Below are 21,558 nucleotides of genomic sequence, written 5' to 3' on the forward strand. Positions count from 1 at the left end.
GTATTTTTACTGCAAAAAGTAATAAACATACTTTAAGCTACATCGTCACATACTTTCGTATCTATAATCTATACTAATATATAAAGCGGAAGAGTTTGTTTGTTTGAACGCGCTAATCTCAGGAACTACTGGTCCAAATTGAAAAAATATTTTTGTGTTGAATAGACCATTCATTGAAGAAGGCTTTAGGCTATAAACCATCACGCTGCGACTAATAGGAGCGAAGATACAATAGGAAAATGTGAAAAAAACAGGGTTCAAATCATAACTTATATCTTCTACCCACGGGGCGAAGGCGCGGGCGACGGCTAGTTTACGATATTAGTATATAGTCAATTCTAGTATGAGGGTGATTCTCCGCAAAAAAGTAACACAAATTAAGAACATCATTATCCTCACCACACTTTACATACTGCAGATTGCTTGATTTAATATTATTTTTACCTAAGCTTGTAAAGTACCACGGTTATTATTAGATGAAGTAAGAATTAAAACATTTTAAGCATCATAGTGAAGAGAACCAGTTGCTGAGGATAATGATATGACCTTAACTAGTGTATTTTTTCCGAAGAATCACCCATGATCTACTATTATCTTTAAGAAAGATACAAAGAACCATTAATCCTTATTATGTAAATAAACATAACAGGTTTAAAGTTCTATTTATATTGTGTTTATACCTTATTTTGTTATCTTAATAACATGTATCTATTCTATCCTTGGTATAGTTTACAACTATAAATCAATTTGTCGGCATTACAGAACAATTTCAGGAATCGGTTATTTAATTTCATAATTACAACATGTTTTTAACAGGAAAATTGTTCACCATCGTACAGTCAGCTTGAAGTTGGTTAATATGCATGATACAAAGATTTACAAAGAGCTTTACAAGGAGTCGGTGAAATTTGATTTTGTTCTTTTTCGTTTTTTCGGCTGCATGGAAATCCAAGTGTTGACCACGCCACCGACCCACGTACCCTGAGTTCGATCCTCGCGTAAGAATGACATTTGAGTGTTCCACGAATGCTTGTTCTAAGCATTCGTGTCTTTGTTCATAAAATTTTAATGTTTGTGATACAATAGTTAAATTCGTTACATAGTAAAGAATTCTTAAAAAAAAAAGATTGTTCACAAATTTGTTTTTGAAATTAGGCCTAGTTGACTGACTTATATTGCTGACTGTACAAGGCTTAAGAATTATGTAAAGAGTAATTTATAGGTCATATCTATTTATTTTTAATTGCGATACCTTGAACCGAGATCTGATTTACGAGCGATATTCTAGAATTGTGTGAAAGATGGTCTGAACTGGTCTGAAGCCCAGATTTTATTGTTAATTTCAACTGTTTTAAAATGCAGGAGATACGTATAGGGAAATATATTTAGTATATTTTATACTAATTAATTTTTTCATTGGTTTTGTAAAACAAACGGTGAATTAAATGCTACTTTTCAAGGGAACGCTTTTACATGAGTTAAAAAAAGTTGTCGAGCAAATTCAAACTAGCAAATTTAAAAAGGTAGAGAAGCTTTACCCTAAAACGTCTGAAGAGAGGAAAAACCATTGTTAACTGTTTTCATATAATATGACACGGGGTAGGAAGGAGTAACTATTTATTATTTTTTCGTAAATTGAAAACTTATGTCTTAACAAGAGTAATTAAATTAAAAAAAATTGACAAAAAATATATTTTACTCAATGAGATGTAAAATATTGCGACATGTTTATCTTACTTCAATATTTCGCTAATTAATGACTTCTTATTCGCTTATCTTTCAATATGCCGTTTTTATTACAATTTTGTAACATTTGAGTGGAAGCATCCTATAAATTATTTGCTTTCAGTAAATACTTGACAATATTAACTTTGCGACGATTTCCAAAACTGTTTCATTAATTTTGTCGAGTGCGTACCTTACCTAATTTTATACAAGGGAGATATTTCTATAAATACGAAATGTTTGGGAGAACAGGTTATTAATAATAAAAATGTAATTTGCAATAATTTTATATGTAGGTACTTCGGTGCTTTTGTTCTTTAGTTAGAACAACAGGAGTGGATGGCCCCTGGTAGATACCCATCTCAATTGAGTTTTCAACAAAACCTCTACTTGTTGGGCCTGCCCCAGAGTACACATTCTCTTCACATGAAGTTATCCCTTGAATGAAAAGAAATACTATTAAATATGTTCGGTCTAAGGTCTGTCTCGACCAAAATAAGTCTACAGTTTCAAAGTTTCGTAGCAAATGTTAACTATTATTTTGTATAAAATCCTGTACTTATGTGGTGTGCAAGAAAGAATATTCTATCTATATACATAAATGGTAAAAACGGAACTCCTTTGACTAACGCACCGCTGTCTGTCCGTCCGTCTACCACCAGGCATGAGTATCTGATGAACCACGATGGAAAATTTTAGTTAGATGTCTTTCTGTTACTGCTGTGATAGTTGAGGTTAAGTGATGGATGGTGCGGTAAGAAATTATAATGGATTACCAATTTCTTTTAGCAAGGACAGTCAAGTACATTGAAATAGGGAAAATGCTAAATAATTATATAAATACCCCTTCGTCAGATATCAATGGCTTTATGTGTGAAATTGCTATTCGAATTTTCGCAGGAGTAAAATAATTAAACAGTAAATGTCTGTAATATAACTAGTGGCCCTTTTGTTCTATATAAACATAGACACGAAAACAGAAATATTTACTCTTAATAAGATTAGTGTAGATGTATGGCATAATGAGCTTTGGTCTGAGCGTGAAAAGGTAACATAGTACATACACACAAACACATTTACAAACGTTCTCTCTTGTGATATTAGTATGATGACTTTTTCTCGTCAACCTCGATTAGTCGGAAATATTGATCCGCACAAAGAAATAAATGAAAACCATTATTTTGTACATAATTAAGTATGTAAAATGTAAAAAGCTTTATAATCTGTCAGTTTGACCCTCTTGCTAGCAATAGGGGTACGCCGAACTACAAACGGCTCAAACCACACACAACTTTCATAATTACTAAAATTTTACTAGTTAGATTACAAACTTATGTCATTTTGACATGAACCCACGAAATTTCCTAGTAACTTACATGCAAAACAAATAATACAATACACAGAAAATTTCAAACAAAGTTACTTCGTTAATACATTTCAGAATCGAGGTAAAGTTGGCTGGAGTTGTCAGTTTATGCATCCTAACAGCTGAAACTTAACGAAAACTACCATAATCCGTGCAGTTAGTAGTACCGGCTGTTGAATCAGGACTGTTTTCATGTACATGACATGTGTGAGCGAGAAGCCGCTAGCGCGACGTAGTGCGCTGTCTCGCTTCCACAGCTACAACAATCTTGCTTTAAGATTTAAGTACTGGGAGCCTATCACCACTTCTTGAAGTAAAATTGTTGTCCTTTTGGAAGACAGATGGCACTACATGAACTACTATTGCGTTCTCTCGCTTCCACACAACACTTCTGCTTTATGACATCATAATACAAGCACAGGTTTCCAAGGAATCCAGTGAATAATATTCAAGGTTATTGTAATAGTTGAGAAGCTACTGCGTTATAATTAACAGAATTTCTGTTTAGTTGGATTTCTCGGCTTCGTGGGAGCATTGAGGCTGTTCGAGGTAAATTAATGTTTATTTTGTATGCCCATAGCTTCTGGAACGGCGTGGTTTTGGTTTGAGCGGTTGGTTTGTTAAAACAAGAGACGTACAGTTCATTGAGATTCATCTATAGAAGGCAAGTTTGTTCAGTTGTAGTTAAGAAATAGAATCATTAATTAAAGGATTTTGGCACATGTATTGGGTTATATGTGTTTATCTCCCCGTGCTGGCCTATGATTATTCTTTTTCATTTATTTGGAAGAATATTGTTTGCGTAGGTTAAGTCAGTAGGAGTTTGGCACTACCTGTTTCCTCCCACGAGGGCGCTTGTCTATAAGGAAACTCAGGCATACAAAAAGAGGGCTCACAGAAACTCTTAACTTTTATTTTAAGTACAAAATAAGAAAATGACAGACGCAAATTAGACCTCACAATATTGGCGAAGGTTACGAAATGAATAAATTACGAATATTGTATTTACGTAGACTTCTATCTTATTATGAAAATGAGGATAGTAAATATTGTCTACTTATTTTAAGTGCTTCGTAATAACATTGAGTTGATACACTTAAGGAATTACTTCCGAGACTTTTTCTTTACACTGTGCTCATTTAAGTACACTTAATATTTGCTTACTTTCATATTACCTGAAGTTAAGTAAGCGTTTGTACAGGCACTGGCGTACATAATATAGAAAACTTTTTGTAGTTTGTAATTTGAGTAAAACTCTATTCTAACTTACCAAATAAAATTGGTAAGTTTGGGTCATACTCACACATGGACGCACTAAACGTTTGGTATGCATTCAATCTATATACGTATCAATCGTTGCTTGACCTCGATTTTGAATTGTATATGATTTCAACTGCCTATTACGGTTTATGAGATATAACCTTTTGACAGGCAGACAGACAGCCCAAATCCATTTTCCCTTTGGGTACGGAACCCTAACAAGCGCGCAAGCAACAAAGTTAAAATCCTATTTCCTTACATATATCTCACATAAACAAACATTGGCAAACGCGGCATTTTGCGGAACATTTCCCGCGTTATGTTTTCCTCGTAATAGGATCCCGTGTCGTATCTTGCTGCGCTTACCAACAACCCATTGTTTCCCGGCAGACATGTAAACGACACTAAGTTTAGACAAATGAGCTTCTTGAGCACAAAGGACACGGGGAGATAAATCTGTATGCTGATTTACAAGGCTTATACACGAAGTTTTATATAAATTCTTGTTTAAAACAGTCGCTTGAGATAGAACGTCGAACGCATGAGAGATGAAATCTTGAATATTTCTCCGTATGATTTGACAAGTCAAATATGATTCTGAAATCGCAAACCCGCTACTACCGAGCTTGGAGATGGAGTGTTTTTTCTTTTTCTCTAAATGAGAAGCGGAATTTGATCGTTCATGTACGGTTTTTGTAAAAAAAATGTTATAATGGGTTGAAAATGGTAATTTTAAAAAAATGCAAGTGTGTTAACTATGTGGTCATAATAAAATATTGTATCCTGACTGCTAAAGATTCCTATGAACTTCGGGTCTTTCTTTTAAGGGGCCACCACGACTTCCCAAAAGTAAATCTTTTAGAAGATGGAACTGTACACGAGCTGAAAGACCTCTTTGAAGCGTTTCATTTCCACATCTTAAATAGTCTTATTTAAAGAGCTAGTAGTAGACCCCATGTATCCTTCCTGCTTATCCTGCATTATTTGGAGTCGGCGCAGTACGGCTTTTTCTTCAATGTTGTCCTGTCACTCATGGCGATGTCACTAACTTCCTTTCCTATCATATCACTTTTCCTACAATCTATCTACCTTTTCTTTGGCCTTTCTCTCTTCATTAGTAGACCCCAGTTATGCTACACTATAATTCCTTCAAAGGTTGAAGTTTGTCCAGGAGAGGAACAAAGCGTACTCTGCAATGAATACTCCATTGTTGATACTTCATGTTTGGTAACTAGCAATGCTTGCAGTTCTGTGATCCGGCAAAGTTTGTGACAACCCCAGTTAGAGTTATTTATATAAATTAGTTTTAGATGCCTGATGTTGTTGTCTGTGTAGTATTTGTAAAGTTTGTCTGTACCGGATTGTTAGTAAAACTATTATTGATGTTATGTGTGTATGTCTGTGTGTAATGTTTTTATTCACGTTCAGTTTTCACATACTTAGTCTGATTAGTATAGTTTTAATAAATTTAGTTCCACAAAATATCGATGTATGCTATTCCGAAGCTTGAAGACTGACGCCTGCAGGCGTTTCGTCCGGAACCAAACTAGCGAAATAGTTTATGTATGATTGAAGTTTAAAATTCTCCCCCCTCTCAAAAAGAAACAAAATATAAAGTAGTTAACTTTATTTTGTATTTATGAGGCGTTGTTATGTATATGTGTTTAAATAAAGGTAACACTCGAAACCAGTAAAAAATGTTTTGCCCTATGGCTAAAATATAAATTCTTTCCTTTTAAGCATGCACTGAATAGTGCTCCTTTTACTAACAACAAGTAATATGAAAACGTAAATCAAAATCAATGTTTGAGGATTGTCAGGGCTGCATCGATTTGTGCCGGTCTGTGGGCAGGCGTCATCTGGCGCTGTTGTCAATGCAAACACGTTACACGTAGTTTATTGATAAACGGGGCGGTTTTGTGGGAATACTAATGTAAATGTACGTACGTTGAATAGCAAGCGGTAGGTTGATAGTTCTTTGTGATATGGTATTTAACTCTACATCAAACACATAGAGTCGTATGAGGACTAGTTATTAAAAAAAATAGGTAAAAACTGATCCCACGTGGTTAAGGCTAAGATACGCTTGCTGCTGTCAGGTAACTATTAAAGTTAGTAACATATAATGTGTTTAAATTGTAAATACGTATGTAATACCGCAAACTATAGTACTTATGATATGCTGTAACATAGGTCTTGGGTGGCAGACAGCAAAAGTGCAATTCAATCTGTTCAGAAAAAGATACAAAAAATAGGTTATTTAATATAAAAAACCGCTTTTAAAATAAGGTCAGTGTCTGAAGTGTGACTTGACCGACTGGCAAGAAAAGTATAAAATATTCTGTATTCGTAAAACCCCAGTGCACAAGAGTGATCAATATTCATTTCTTCGACACCGAGCTTGACGGGTTCCACCGCTTTTATACGACTTTCATCTTGAATACCGTGTTATAACAGGTATAAGTACATAGATCTGTAGTTGTGTAGGACTGCCTGCAGAAGGCAATAAAAAGGAGGACTTTGGGGAGAAAATTGGGAGAGAGTTATATATTATGACATCGTGTCTTGTGACGTGTCACCACCTTCGGTCTAACACAGTAAGAGTGGTGCTGTTTTGTGTCATAATTAAAAAACTAGCAGCGCGCTGAGGAAGCTGTGTAGGGCGGGTGATACGAAGTGTCTTGGATTTTAACTTGAGTTTAACGTACACTTCCAAAGAGTTTACTAGTAAAACCAGGAGAGACCCAGAGATCTATTCGGAGTCCTTAATCATGAGCGTGATGAACTCATAATAGAGCTCTGATTTAGAAATCGTAAGTACTACAAAAAAAAAATCATAACTTACAACATTAAATACACAAGATTATTAAGGCCTAGAATGTGTGAAATACCTAAAATTCCCCGAACATTATCTACATTAATACACCGGGCTAACCTTCATTACTATCCCGGGATAATTGTATTATTGTGTGCTAACGACGTGAGATACCCCTTTGTGAGGTACACAACTAAGCTATTACACAATTTTGAGGTAAACGTACTTATAATGTAATTTAAGATGAGAGCATTTTAAAGTCTAAATGATTTTGTGAGGAGGATTCAGAATTATTTATTTTATTTAAGAATATGTTTTGCAGATTTCAATTGAAATGTTTCGGATCCAATCAGAATCCTTCATAAAGGGTTCTAATCATGACTCCGCCCTCGCTTCAGCTCATGATCAAGAACCCCGTCTAGGTTTGAAGCTAGTCAGGCAGTTATTGGGATAAACCGTTATTAAGTAAAAATTCGTGAATTATATTAGTTGTTTCGGCATATTGGACGTTTACGACTACCTGAACCCCTTTATAGGTATTTTTTGGTACACAAATGTTAAAAAAATATCAGAATCGGTTCAGTAGATCCTGAAATTACTACAACGACACAAACTCAAAAAGATTACATTTTCTTGATAAGTACAATTTACAATTTTACATTGTTTCTAGCACAATAAAGAAGGTTTAATTAAGACTATAACCTAGCCTTGTGTTAAAATTGTTGATATGATTGTAATCATAATTATAACCTTACCAATCTTTTGTTATTATCACATTCTTTTATAATTATTTACCTTGCTCAAAGAATCCTGGACCGTAAAGAAATCTGATTTTCTGCTATTCGCTCACGTGCACCTACTATACTTATGCACTATTATATTGTTATAAGCTTAATTAACCTATTATATTTATTAATCGTTATCTTAATCCATTGCTTACTTATATTATAAACCGGTCAAGTACGAGTCGGACTAGCGTCACTGAGGGAGCCGTAGCAATCGGTTGGGTGACAAAAAAAAACATATTTGATTTTTTTCTTCTGGCTATAGTCATTTCGAATGTACGAAGCAATCATTGCTTTACTTCAGTTTTAATTTGGTATTATTCCGGAACACATCATCTGTAAAATATTAAACTGAATGGCTATCACGGTTCATGACATACAGCCTGGTGACAGAAGAACGGACACCGCCTTCTAAATACTAATTTACCTTTAGATGTAAAAAATAAACAGAGCAACTTTACATTGGAAACTAAATATAAGCAAAAATAATGATACGACAATTAGCAATTCAAGGCTATGTCTCAAATCACTCAAATATCAATTCTCCTTCATTCAAACTCTCATTGTCTATGCATCATGCAAATAAGTCACACATGCATTATGTATTGCTATAGCCGTTTCATGAGTAATCCATTAGACCCATCTATTAGCATTAATTATTCATTTGCACGATACAACTGATTCATTTAGTAGCGGGTATAACGTAGGTTTAATGTAATCTTTATGTTAATGTTGCTCCCTTCATGTTTTGACAAATCAAAAATGTATTTATGATTAAGCAGTGTTTATATTGTACATTAAAAAACTGTCTTAACGCTTTCGTTCAATGGATTTTGAATAAGTTTTCGGATGATTTGCACTCCAAGGCTTAGGCATAAACAATTATAAACTGTACCCAAAGGGTGAAAATGAAAATTATTAAGGCTTTGATTTCAATATCACCGTTTGACTGTCATCGGGTAGATCTAAAGAATCGTGACAGTTAGACCAGTTGGTTGGTACCAACATTTATTGAAATCCAATTTTGTTGCATATTTTGTTTTATTGGGATGGAACCTGCATTTAGATAAAGCTAATTAAATCAGACATATTAACAGCTGTATTCTGAATCCGTAATTGTGACATCATGAAAGATTAAAATTAAAGTAGAAGGTTTAATTTTTTGCAAAGAATCAAGCTACATACAATTTTTTATATTAAATCCGTTGATACTATTGTTCAACATCTGTACCATAACGACCTTGAAAATAGGTCTGACAAATGTCCCGTTTGTAACTTCAATGTAGTTTCATCTGCGAGCCCACACTATGCGGAGTATTCAGATAGCTTCACGGCTTAGCAGAACATTATTTATGTCACTGGATTACCGCCTCAACATCGAATACAGTCTACGAAGTTCCGAACTTCAATATATCAAGTGCTAACATCTTTCGAAGAAGTACAAACATTGAAATTTTAAATATAACAAAAATCCTAGCGTTGTCCTCTACCAACCAATATTTGGGTCAAAAGTTAAAATGTTTCGAAAAGCAATAATTATTGTAATCTTAAAACAGCATTTGTTTATAAATAAGTTACAATGCGTCAACTTCAAAACAATATTTATTAAGATTTTGATGCTTTAAGAATCTCCGAGTTTTTAGTGCAATCAAGAACGCAGAATTTGAATGAAGGTATACTTTTATCCATCGGGACTTTCACCACTTTTTCCAGGTCTTCTCGGCTTACTTCATACACCAATTGCCAGCCGGTTCGTAAGGCCGCTTTCTCAGAACCAATAGCAGCCAACCACGCTCCTGTCATTGGTACGCCTTGAGATTGGCAAACGACACGTCTGAAATATTTGTATTATATAAATATATCAATTAAAGAACTGTTGTCATCATTCATATTGTGCATTTTAAGTTGTATTGTAAAAATAATCAGCTTAGCCTTTTCTAAACTATGTTATGGTCGACTTTCGGTCTATTTGGATGCAGCTAAGTGCCAGTGTTTTTCAAGAAGCAACCGCTTATCCAACATCCTTCAACATGATACCCCTTGGTAAGACTGTTTAGCAGACTTCTGGCTTCAAACTACATTCACATTCAAACCTCAAAAATTGTAGCCTATGTGTTATTCTGATGTATAAGCTATATTGTGGTAAAGTTTCATTCAAATCCATTCAGTAGTTTTTACGTGAAAGAGTAAAAAACATCCATACATCCATACTTACAAACTTTCGCCTTTATAATAGTGGTAGGAAGTAGGATGTTGAATTGTAAAACAATAAATTATTTTAGTTGTCAAAATACCCAGAAGCATTCAGCGGAGAGATCGAAACAAGACACAGACTCCATGAATGACCAATACTGTTGGAGTTGATATTAACGTTGTCTGCTTGTCAAAACCAGATTGCGTCGTTTCAATGCGCATGACTTGTACTGAAACGTATAATAGCTAAGTCTAAATTCTAGGCTCAGCGATTCGAGCCCAGACCGAATAAAAATAAGAAAAAATTGTATCAATATCTGTTTTCATAGAACATTTGACATACCTACTATATTTTTTTTATTACTATACTGTGTAAGACCTTTCTGTAAGCGCTGTAATTACATTTTTAACCAAAAATTTTTATAAATTGTAAATTAATTAATGTAAAATGTTTGTATTTGGATATATAATAAACAAATGGTTTCACTGTAAGCCACACTCGTTCATGTAGTCAAATGAATTCAACGGTTTTTTGGGGCATGTGCACTTCATGTCCTATTTTATGTAATATTGGATTAACAAAGACTTTTAAATTGAATTGAGTTCAACCAGTAAAGTGAGATATGAATAAGGGCTGCGTTTGTGGTCAATTCTAATCGATGATATCAAATACATCCAGATGAATACTTGTGTAAAATCTATGATTCTAGAAACACGTTATTCCAGATTAAGATAATCATTTAATAAAAGTCTTTTAAATATTCTTTACCTTAAAAGCGATAAGTGGTATGCAATGTTGTAGCCGGCGTACTCTTGATGGACCACAATACCGCGGTCGTCGTAGAACGTTTCTAAGTCAAACTTCTCCATAACATAGGGGATCGGACATAAATTGTTCCAATCACGAACAATTCTGAAATAATCATTTGCCTCTTTTGTTTTTAACTGGAAAAAACAATCATTATTATTGAGTGAAACATTTATTTATTTTACATATATTTTTCAACCGTCTTGAAAAAAAGAGGAGGTTCTCAAATCGCTTTTTTTAGATGGATTGGATGAACCGATTTCGTCGATAATTTTTTAATTTAACTCAAAATAGATGTAACTTCCTCCCATAACATGCATCGAGTTTAATAGTTTTTATTTGAAGTCGGGTGTTAGTTTTTTTTCTTAAAAAAATATTAATATTTATTAAACTTACGTTTGGTGGAGTTTCGTCTTTGCATGGATCACCTCGTTTTATCAGCTTCATCGAGTCACTGGCTATGAAATTTGGTAGAATCTTATTGTCCTTCTCTATGCAGCAAACCATAGAGAAATTTAATGGGTCCGAATGTTTCTGTCTTAATACATCTCTGTATTCCATCATTGCCTCTTTGTTGTATGGCAAACCTGAAGAATTAGGTATCATGGTATCACGTAGTCAGGAACGGTGGAGTGGTGATCTGTAGAAGATGGCTGGCGGGAGCTGGATGCGAGCAGCCGAAGATAGATCTCGATGGCGTGAAATAGGGGAGGCCTTTATTCAGCAGTGGACGAATATGGGCTGATGATAATGATGGAATGTAGTCTCTTTTGACATTGCAGAAAAAGTGATTGGTCTCTCGTGATTAAAGAGGACATACGTCCCCTTTAAGACTGATCTGCTGTACCAGCCAGAATAAAATTTCCCAATTTTGCAAACAAACAAAATAATATGTTTGAATGATTAAATGACGATAACATTTGGCATTTTTATTTTTACACCGTATTTTACAGACCTCTCCACAACTTTTCCATTTTTTGATAATAAATAAAATATTTTTTTGATAAATTTATAAGGCATCTCGATTTGACAAGAAAAATAAAAGGTCACGTCACTCATGGACTATGTTTAAGGAGTGCCAGTAGTATTAACAGAAGAAAAAAAACAAACTTCAAAATAAATACTTGTAATCTTACCTGACATAATGTGAGTTATTTCTCTCGGTACAAATTGTGACATTTGAAAATCAACTACTTCATCAGATCGGTTTGTTGGTAACTGAACGAAACATACGTTTAAAGTGGTACCATCCGCTTTCTTCAGGGTACATCTTTTCCATATCTTACTAAGGGCGGTCCAGTTTCTCGACATTTTCGTAAGACTGAGAGCTACAGGTCTGGCACGAACAAGTACTGAAAGCGTTGTGTAATACTCTGCTACGAGTTAATATAGCCGTTATAAGATAAGCCATCGTTTGTCCTTAATTAGCCTATACCTATAAGCAAGGGTCGAAAAAGTAATAATATTGTACAAAAAAGGTGTAATTGAATCTACGTAATTTTTTTTCTCATTTTTGTGATAACATTTATCAGTATTGCTCGTAGGCTAGTGTTAGAGGTGCTCATACAAAGGGGTACAAACAGCGCTCGTGTTAGTGCCTGTCATTGCTTCATCAGGCTACAGATAGAAAGTTCCAGAGTTTATGTAGTTCATATATATATATACAAACAAGAGGTTAAGCAGGGTTATTGCGGTCATAAAATGGTTGGTGCCCCCTTTTTCCTCTCGCCTATTTGGACGGTACCTATCTCACAATGCTGATTCGTTCGACCGGCATTTTTTTTTGAAACCATTTAAGGTTGTAATATACATATTACTCAAGCAGGTGTATTCAAATAATCTTCACTTCATGGAAATGCTTACTTGTTTCTCTGTATCCTTAGTTTTAAATATATATTTTAAGTGTAGGTATACATAATCGGCTTAAATAAATTTTATGTTCGTGTGCCATGAATAGACTATGTAATCAGATGGGATGCAGGTTCGTCGAAGTAAATCACTTGCTACTGTATAGGGCGCTTGGGAAATCGAGCCTCTCTGTACGACAGTTCACTTATTGATGCTTAGAAAAATTTACTGGCAATCATTATAACCTATCTGATACGTGAACGATTTACGCTAAAAAAACGATGGTTTTGCACTAGTTTTTTTTTCTCAAATAATGTTACTGGTTTGTAATGTAATATCGCAATGTTTTTTTTTAATTTCCTCTTTCTTTGTAAAAATTTTTCACTACAGGATATTTTGATAGGTAAGTATTGGATGCCGTTAAGATAACAGTTTCAACGAAAAAAATTAGTAACTTCACGGAATAATGAAAAACTTGATTCCCTTGTAACATTTAATCAGTGACGCAAGTATTGAACTCTTTCGTTAGGGCTGTAACTTTTTTATAGCAAAACAAAAAAAATTCCGTCACAACTAATGTTGTGAGATAAAATAAAAGAAATAAGCCAATTTATAATTGGCTTATTTCTTTTTTAATGTGACTCAACTACATTTTTGACTAACAAAAAATATATTCACAAATATATTATGCTAACTGCATTACTTAAAAATAGACATGACCTAAGATATCAAACTGAAGATATACTTCAAGCCCTTAAAACCCTATACTTGTAGGTGGCTGGAACGTTCTCCATCTTTAAATTTAATACTTGTTCCAGATTTTCTCTTGTTATTTCATATACCGTTTCCCAGCCAGCACGTTTGGTTGCCTTCACTGACCCAATAGACGTCACCCAGGCACCAGCCATCGGTACACCGTGGGCTTGACAAATATTACGCCTGAAAAAAATATTATGAACCGTGAAATACAACATAAGAGACACAGACAATTCATAGGCGATAGTAAACAAAACCTCTGCATACTTGTAATTCTTTTGAAACATAAAATATTAATCATCATCAGTAGCGTTTTGACGTTTACTTCCAGTCTAACCAGATGCAGCTGCCAGTGTTTTACAAGGAGCGTCTGCCAGTAACCTGGGCATCAAGATACCCCCTAAGTAAGACTGGTTGTTAGATTGTCTAGCTTCCACCTACCCCAACGACTGTCAAAGAATAAATAACACCTGGAACCCACAATTGAACGTGCCTTCGGATACAATACGGAACTCTGATGACGTATACCGTTTCAATTGTTAAAGATCGATCGAGCGTAGTAACAAATATACAGGATGTGTTTTTTAGTATAATTTATAAAATAAATGATTTCCCATTCATGGACCGTCCGTATTAAGCGTAGCCTAACCCGTGATCGATTAACTTGTGCATTTGTAAGTAAGCTATTTTATAGAAGTAAACAGTAACAAATAATAGCTTTTAAAAGAGAGTATTTCTTGAAGTTGCGTCTCACCTCAAAGCCGCGTGATAGTAAACGATGCCGTATCCAATGTAGTCACGATGCACCGTAGTTCCTAGATCGTCGTAGAAGGATTCGACATTAAATCTTTCCATGAGACTGGGAACTGAGCACAGATTGTTCCAATCGGTTAAAATTCTGAAAAAATCCTTCGTCTCTTTTGTTTTCAACTGGAAGTAACAAAAGAAAATTGAGATTGATTTAAACTGAGCGATATTGATATCAAAGTATTTTGCTCCAAGCTTTTAAACACTCCAAAGTTATTAAAGTGAGACATGTTACTAAGAAAAATACTTGTTCAAAAAGTTTTTGTTTTCGGGTTTTTATCGGTCATCTATTTTGCAAAATGTTGTGCTCTACTCAAAAATTGCTCAAAAACATTTTTTATAGATACATCCCAAAACCCTAATACTAGACTCCGCTGTCTATCCGTCTGTCAGTCACCAGGTTGAAAAACCTTTATAGTAAGACAGTTGAAATTACACAGATTAACTAATTTCTGTTGCCGCTATGACAGCAAATACGTTTTAACTTACATTTGGTGGAATACCAGCATTGAATGGTTCACCTCGTTTCACCAGTGTAATGGAGTCACTGCCTATAATATCTGGTAGAATCTTGCCACCCCTTTCTTCACAGCAAATATACGAAAATGTTGAAGGACTGGCGAATTTAGCTTTCAATATTTCTCTATACTCATCCATTGCTTCTTTGTTCTTATGAATACCTGAGGTATCAAAAATGCTTTGTCAAATTTTTGAAACACAAAAAAATGAGTAAGTATAATTCTTTAAGTGTAAGTAACTGTAAGTGATTAGATGCAAGCATCAAATGACCAATAACTTCTAAACAGTTTTTTTCTTCAATCATAGAACTTGCATGTAATGAATAACACTCAGACTCAGAATAAACTTTCTTGTATGCCTGAGGGATACATACGTCGGATGTACGTATGTAAATCGTCGTCATCAGTGATCATTGGCGAGGTCACTTACTTCACTCGGCTATCAGACATTCATTATTTTAATCATCAACCATTTATATTTAAATGATACAACGGTTTATCGGAATTGCTCGATTAAGTTCGGGCACAACAGAAGTTCTTAAACATGCTCTGATGCGGCAGCGAGGTTGTGATTTCGATTCGCGACCCGAAAACTACGCGTAGTTAAATCGTTGTATCATTCAAGTGAGAATCATCCTCACAAACGTTACTATAAAATCATCAATTAATCCTTTAAGCTTTATAAAATAACATTATTACCTGAAATCCTATGTGTAAGCTCATGCGGCACGTAGTACTTCATATAAAAATCCACTAACTCATCCATTCTTTCACGCGGGAGATCAGTAAAACACACGTTTAACTCAGAGCCATCGGATCTCCTTAAAGTACACCTTTGCCATATTCTTCTGGCGTTTGTACCGTAGTGTCTGAACATTTTCACTGGTACCGAAATACTGAGTCTTTCAATATTAAAATTAATGAGAATGTTACAGTTATATTTACATTAACAATTTAATATTTTTAGTTTTCGTATGTGCAAATAAAGTCATGACATTCATGTAGGACAATGACATTACTTTTAAATTGGTCACAGCAATATCTGTTATTTTTTTTTGTTTTGTCACCGAAGGTAAACCGTACCCTAAATATAAATATATTTGACGGGTAGATAGAGCTTTGCTATCTATCCGTCTATGACTCGGGTTTTATTTCATGGACCGTGATAGCCAGACATTTTCATAGATAATTGATTGATTTGAATACAGACAGACAACGGAACAGATAGGTTTTATAAAAGCTTAAAAAGTATTGGCACAGTTAACTCGAAAAGACGTAAACTAGACAATTCTAAGAAAGGAAATCTTCTTTTAGAAGATTTAATCAAAATACTCTTAAAATTATAAAGTTTTATAACAAAGTTTTACGGTAGCATGAGGTTCGTTTCTCTTTAGATGTAATAACAGCATTTAATAAGGGCACTGAAAATTTCAACGGTTTTCTATATTAAACTGAAATTCGTTACACAAAACTTCGTTTATTTTTCTTTGGTATATAACTGTTGAGACTAGACCTCAAATATGTTTTTGAATATCGAATATCATATAATGAGGCGATACTATACGCCGTGTCGTTTCTGCAATTCTACTTCGAATTAATAGTACAGGTAGCAAAAACTCGGCATATACATTTTGATTGTTATTACCAACTTCTGATGTTGATTGTACTGAAACATCACTAATAAAAAGTACTAAAAACAACAATCAAATAACAGGTCGAGAATAATAAATTGACACATTCGTCTTTTCAATGCGATTTCCATTAACAGCAAAGCACCCGATTATTCCCTACCATACGATGCTTCGGGGGCCCATACATACGTTTATGGGAACGTTAGGATTCCCAAATAACGTATACAAACATGTTTAAGGGGATTCAATTTATTTACTTCCTTTGGTTTTTTGCCACGTCTTCACTATTACTCTTTGTTGTGAAATCTTTAGTATAAATATCTTGCTAAGAATAGACATTTGAAAACTCTGAGGCACAAATCGGACTCCCGAAACTGAGGGCTGTATACAAATAGACTATAAACATCGTTTGGGTGGCAAATAAGTTGCAGAGTGAATGAGTCCACAAAATGTATTTGTTAGTAATCAACTTCGATCTTCATTTTAGTAATACATCATCTGGGAAAATTTTAACTGTCTAGCTGACACAGCTTGTCTCTTTATCTATTACAGTTCTGAAGATGCAGTTAGGTGACGGACAGACGAGCAGACAACAGATGCTTAAAAATAAAGTACCGATTTTAGCTCTTTAGTACTGGACCCTATTTAATATAAAATCATCAATTTCTGTAGACAATAAACTCTTACGGTGGTAATGTATAAATGCGTTTGTGTGTTTTGCTTCGGTTGAAAAAACTTTTATAAACTTATTTATAAACTGTTTCAACAAGTGTTTCTTTGCTTTATTTTATTATGTTTTATTTATTCTACGTAGGTCACTAGGAAAGTTTTGAGATATCGCTAAACTATCCAGAGCATAAGTATCAAACTGTTACCGCTAATAGCTTACCTTATTAGTAGCAGGTAGTAAATAAAAAAATAATTCTATCTACCCGTAATAATTTTTTAATAATTTTTAATTACGTCGAGATGGCAGAGTTAACGCGACGCGACTTTCGGGCAATAATGTTTTATAATTTCAAGCGAGGTTTGAGTGCTGATGATTGTGTAAGTGAATTAAAATTTGTATTTCAAGAAAAAGCACCGTCCCGTAGCTCAGTCTATCGGTGGTACAAACAGTTCCAAAGAGGAGATTTTAGCTTGTCTGACGATTCTCGACCCGGGCGGCCTACTGAAACTGTGTCTTTAGAAAACATAGCTGCTGTTAAGAAACTAATTGAAGTAGATAGACATATAACTTATAAACAAATAGAAGAGACCTTGAAGATTAGTGCACCGTCCATTCACAAAATTTTACACGATCATCTTAAAGTTAAAAAAGTTTGTACGTTGTGGGTACCGCATCTGTTAACAGTTGCTCAAATGGAGTGTCGTAAAAACTGGTGTCACAAAATGCTCAATATGTTCGATGGTGGAAAATCACCTTACGTGAATTCTATAGTAACAGGTGATGAATCTTGGCTTTACTATTACGATGTCAAATCTAAGTCTAAAAACAAGGTATGGATTTTTGAAGATGAGGAACAGCCAACCACCGTCAAACAGTCTCGATCCGTGAAAAAGAAAATGATCGTAGTCTTCTTCGGTAAAAGGGGCATAATAAAAACTATACGTCTTGATGAGCAGAAAACTGTTACCGCAAAATGGTACACAGAAATTTGTTTACCTCAAGTGATTGAATCTCTCAAAAACCTACGACCCAACTCGCGTCTCGACACTTGGCGACTGCACCACGATAACGCACCTGCACATCGCGCTCAATTAACTCTAGATTTTTTAAGCAACACTGGGTTAATTTTACTTGAACACCCTCCCTACAGCCCCGACCTTGCACCCTGTGATTTTGGACTGTTCCCGATGATAAAGGATAAACTGAAAGGACGGAAGTATTCCAACGATGACGAATTAATTCAAGCGTGGGACTTAGCGTGTGAAGAAGTTTCTAAAGAAGTATGGCAGAAAATGTTTGATGATTGGTTTCGGCGTATGGAGAAATGTATAGCAGCCAACGGAAATTCTTTTGAAAAAAAATGAAGTACAGGTGCCAAATCTCAAAACTTTCCTAGTGACCTACGTATAACATTGTGTCACTCTGCCATTTAGTTTTATGCCTTAAAACATGTTTTAAACAAGTTATTTTTTAAACAGGGTCTTTGAATAAAAAGCATTAAGAAAACTTAGTTTGGGTTATAAATTAACTAGGACTATGAATTTCTTGCTTATTAATTCCAATGGAGTAACCAAAGAAGACCTTAATACATAATATTAATAACCCCACAAGCAACTTTTTCCATCACATCACTAGGCTTAGGTTTCTTCTCAAGCAAAACAAACAATGCAACTCAGCCCTAAACAAATCATCACGAAATTATGAACAGCGCAAAATCGATGGACGTCATTAAAATCCTTTTTTTTAATCTAGCTCCGCTTTCCGACGTAATTTAGGAGATATAAAAGAGGCATTCGAATATAAAATATCGAAGAACCGTTAAACTGGTCGCAGTAACAACAGAATGGGGTTTCATAAATATTTGTCTTCTATTCCTGATGTATTTATTTTTTTAATTTTACGAGCCAGTTTTGTGGTCATTACATCGCTGACGGTCGCGGTCAGTGGGAGTCATTTGTTCGATTTTAAATTTTCGATCGCCTTTTGTTCCACAATATAAGATCTGTACTATTGTAATCGTGCTGTCTTGAGTAAGTACCAGGTTTTCGACCCGAAAAGAATGATCTTAGCAAAATGCAGAGCTATAAGAAGCTGATACATTTGTACTGATGGTAATTAACGTGTCTTATTACACGTACAGGGTTCTTCTTTTGTAATTTCCCTAGACTTACAACCAGTCCTCTTGAACAGAGTTTGTTAATTGTAAAAATCGCCTTAATGTACTTAAACGACAAGTGCCAAGTGCAATTTCCATAAATTTTATCGCAAAAAAACCCTTGCTTCATATTGACTTTCAATATTTCTGTATATTTTTTCATCAAACCTTCTATATAACAACACATTGTTTCTAATACCTCCTGTTGCTGAGCGATATCTGAAACCATTCAAATATTCAAGCGTTGTGCTGTGACGTCACACTTCACAATACCGTTTTCATCGCACCAGCTATTAGCTTCACGCCTGCACAACGCTGCATCACGTTAAACTTTTATATTTCCTATGTAAAGTGTCGTATACGATGTACAAGGACAATAAAGGTTAGTATAGAATATTCTCTTTGCTTGCTTAATACGCTTTTCTAGGGTAAAACGTAGCGTAAAAGGAATTGTTGCCTGCAAGGAGTTTATAACTAGTTCCCTTATATTATGAAATGAATTTTCAACAGAAATATTCTAAAATAATTTGCTAGTTTCCAAAACAAGTATGATATGTTATAGATTGATAAGTTTAGTTTTGTACACAGTTTGTGGTGTGATGACGATATCTATTTTAGCATTCGAGTGAGTAATTATTGAAACAGATGTATTATGTAAAACATTATTGGTTTACAGGCAAATAAAAGTCACATAAATATGTTATCGCAGTAACATTTTAGTCAAATAATATGTACGTAAATAATATAATAAATTAAATTAAATAACAAATAATATAATAAATAAATAAATCTCATAGTTTAATAATAAAAATAAATTTAATTATCTTAGAAAAAGTCTACAACTTGTACGATGTTAATAATGGGTATAAGAAGATCGATTTTATTTTGTGTTTTGACAAAAACTAGTCTGAGTCGTAACACTGATGCTCATACAAATATAAGAATTAATCAATTTTGACAAAAAATATACCGACTTCAATAGAAATTGCACTTAAGCCAAATGACAAATGGTATCAGTAGATACTAAATAAGGTAGGCAAATAATAAAGCCGGCGACAACGAAAAATAAATACCCAGATGTTATAGTTCACTTACATTAGTTCATTCTCTTAAGTATAATTCTATATCTGCGTAATTAAAACGCCTTTTACAACAACAATATTGTTTTTTGTATCGCCATTTATATATATAGTCCATGCTTAAAAGATTAAAATATAGATAAACTGGAGAACAGAAATATTTTATGAGTGGGAAACACGACGGCAAGTTGTTGCAATAATACTGTGGCATGCGAAAATACAATAAATAGTACTCTATTTGTACTGAAAATATTCAGCTCGTGAACGAACGAGAGGAATATTGTATGTGGTCGCGTTCCACGTGAACAATGGAAAAGGAACGTATTATTATTGATACGGTTTTCCTTTGTCAAATTCCCAAAAAAATGGACTAAATATTTATTAATTTTTTAGTAATTTTCTCTTCTAGGATTTGCAAAAGGTTTACCTTTCTGTTCTTTCTATAAAGATGTAAAAAAAATGAAAAGACCCCACTAGACTATCAAACTCGTTCGTCAGAAATATATTTTCGATTTTGGTTTGATAAAACATGTTTGATCATTTACGCAGTAGCTTGAAAGTTTTTTAAACATTTAATGTCTCTTTCATTTTCTTACACGTAATATCTAGTCTTAAAAACAGGGAATGGTTGAAGTAAATTCACATTAAACATGAACATACATGAAACTAAAGGACACTAAGAGGCATGCGACAAAATGAGCTGAGTCAACATAATAGGCTTATGAAAATCCCTCTCTAAACAAAACTATAAAGTCTGTGCGGGAAATACTTAGATAAGAGTTACAAATTTTACATTCCTGCTTTATAAAACCTATTTACCCTTCGCATTAATTCGGACTTATATTTGGTCATATTTTATGAGTTGAAATATACAGAATATGACCACGTATAAGTCCGAATTTACCTTTACTAAGGTATTACAGTGAAACCTGTGTTTCACTGTGTACAGATTTAATCTAGGTCAGCCTGAATACACTACAGAACAATGTTCAGTATATTTTTTTTACGTTAACATACACATTTTCATTATGGTTTGATCACGCCCTGGGAACAAAGAAGATTTGTTAAAATAAACTTTCATTCCTATATTCTTTGGTCAACCAAAGAATATAGGAATGAAAGTTTCGCAATATAGTTAAATC

General features: G+C 34.2%; 2 protein-coding genes across 2 annotated transcripts; both read right to left on the reverse strand.

Moving 5' to 3' along the window:
- Positions 1–9,535: 9,535 nt before the first annotated feature.
- On the reverse strand, positions 9,536–13,372 carry LOC113491854. The gene is made up of 4 exons (XM_026869031.1): positions 12,089–13,372; positions 11,349–11,539; positions 10,914–11,089; positions 9,536–9,785 (listed from the first exon to the last, which is right to left on the reverse strand). The coding sequence occupies exons 1-4, from the start codon at positions 12,261–12,263 to the stop codon at positions 9,557–9,559; spliced, it is 771 nt and encodes a 256-aa protein (XP_026724832.1). The 5' UTR covers positions 12,264–13,372; the 3' UTR covers positions 9,536–9,556.
- Positions 13,373–13,407: 35 nt separating this feature from the next.
- On the reverse strand, positions 13,408–15,865 carry LOC113492392. The gene is made up of 4 exons (XM_026869873.1): positions 15,581–15,865; positions 14,853–15,043; positions 14,311–14,486; positions 13,408–13,739 (listed from the first exon to the last, which is right to left on the reverse strand). Exons 1-4 carry the CDS (start codon positions 15,756–15,758, stop codon positions 13,547–13,549), a joined length of 738 nt encoding a protein of 245 aa, XP_026725674.1. The 5' UTR covers positions 15,759–15,865; the 3' UTR covers positions 13,408–13,546.
- Positions 15,866–21,558: the final 5,693 nt, after the last annotated feature.

This window comes from Trichoplusia ni, chromosome 3 (assembly GCF_003590095.1).
Source record: "Trichoplusia ni isolate ovarian cell line Hi5 chromosome 3, tn1, whole genome shotgun sequence".
Lineage (NCBI taxonomy): Eukaryota > Metazoa > Arthropoda > Insecta > Lepidoptera > Noctuidae > Trichoplusia > Trichoplusia ni.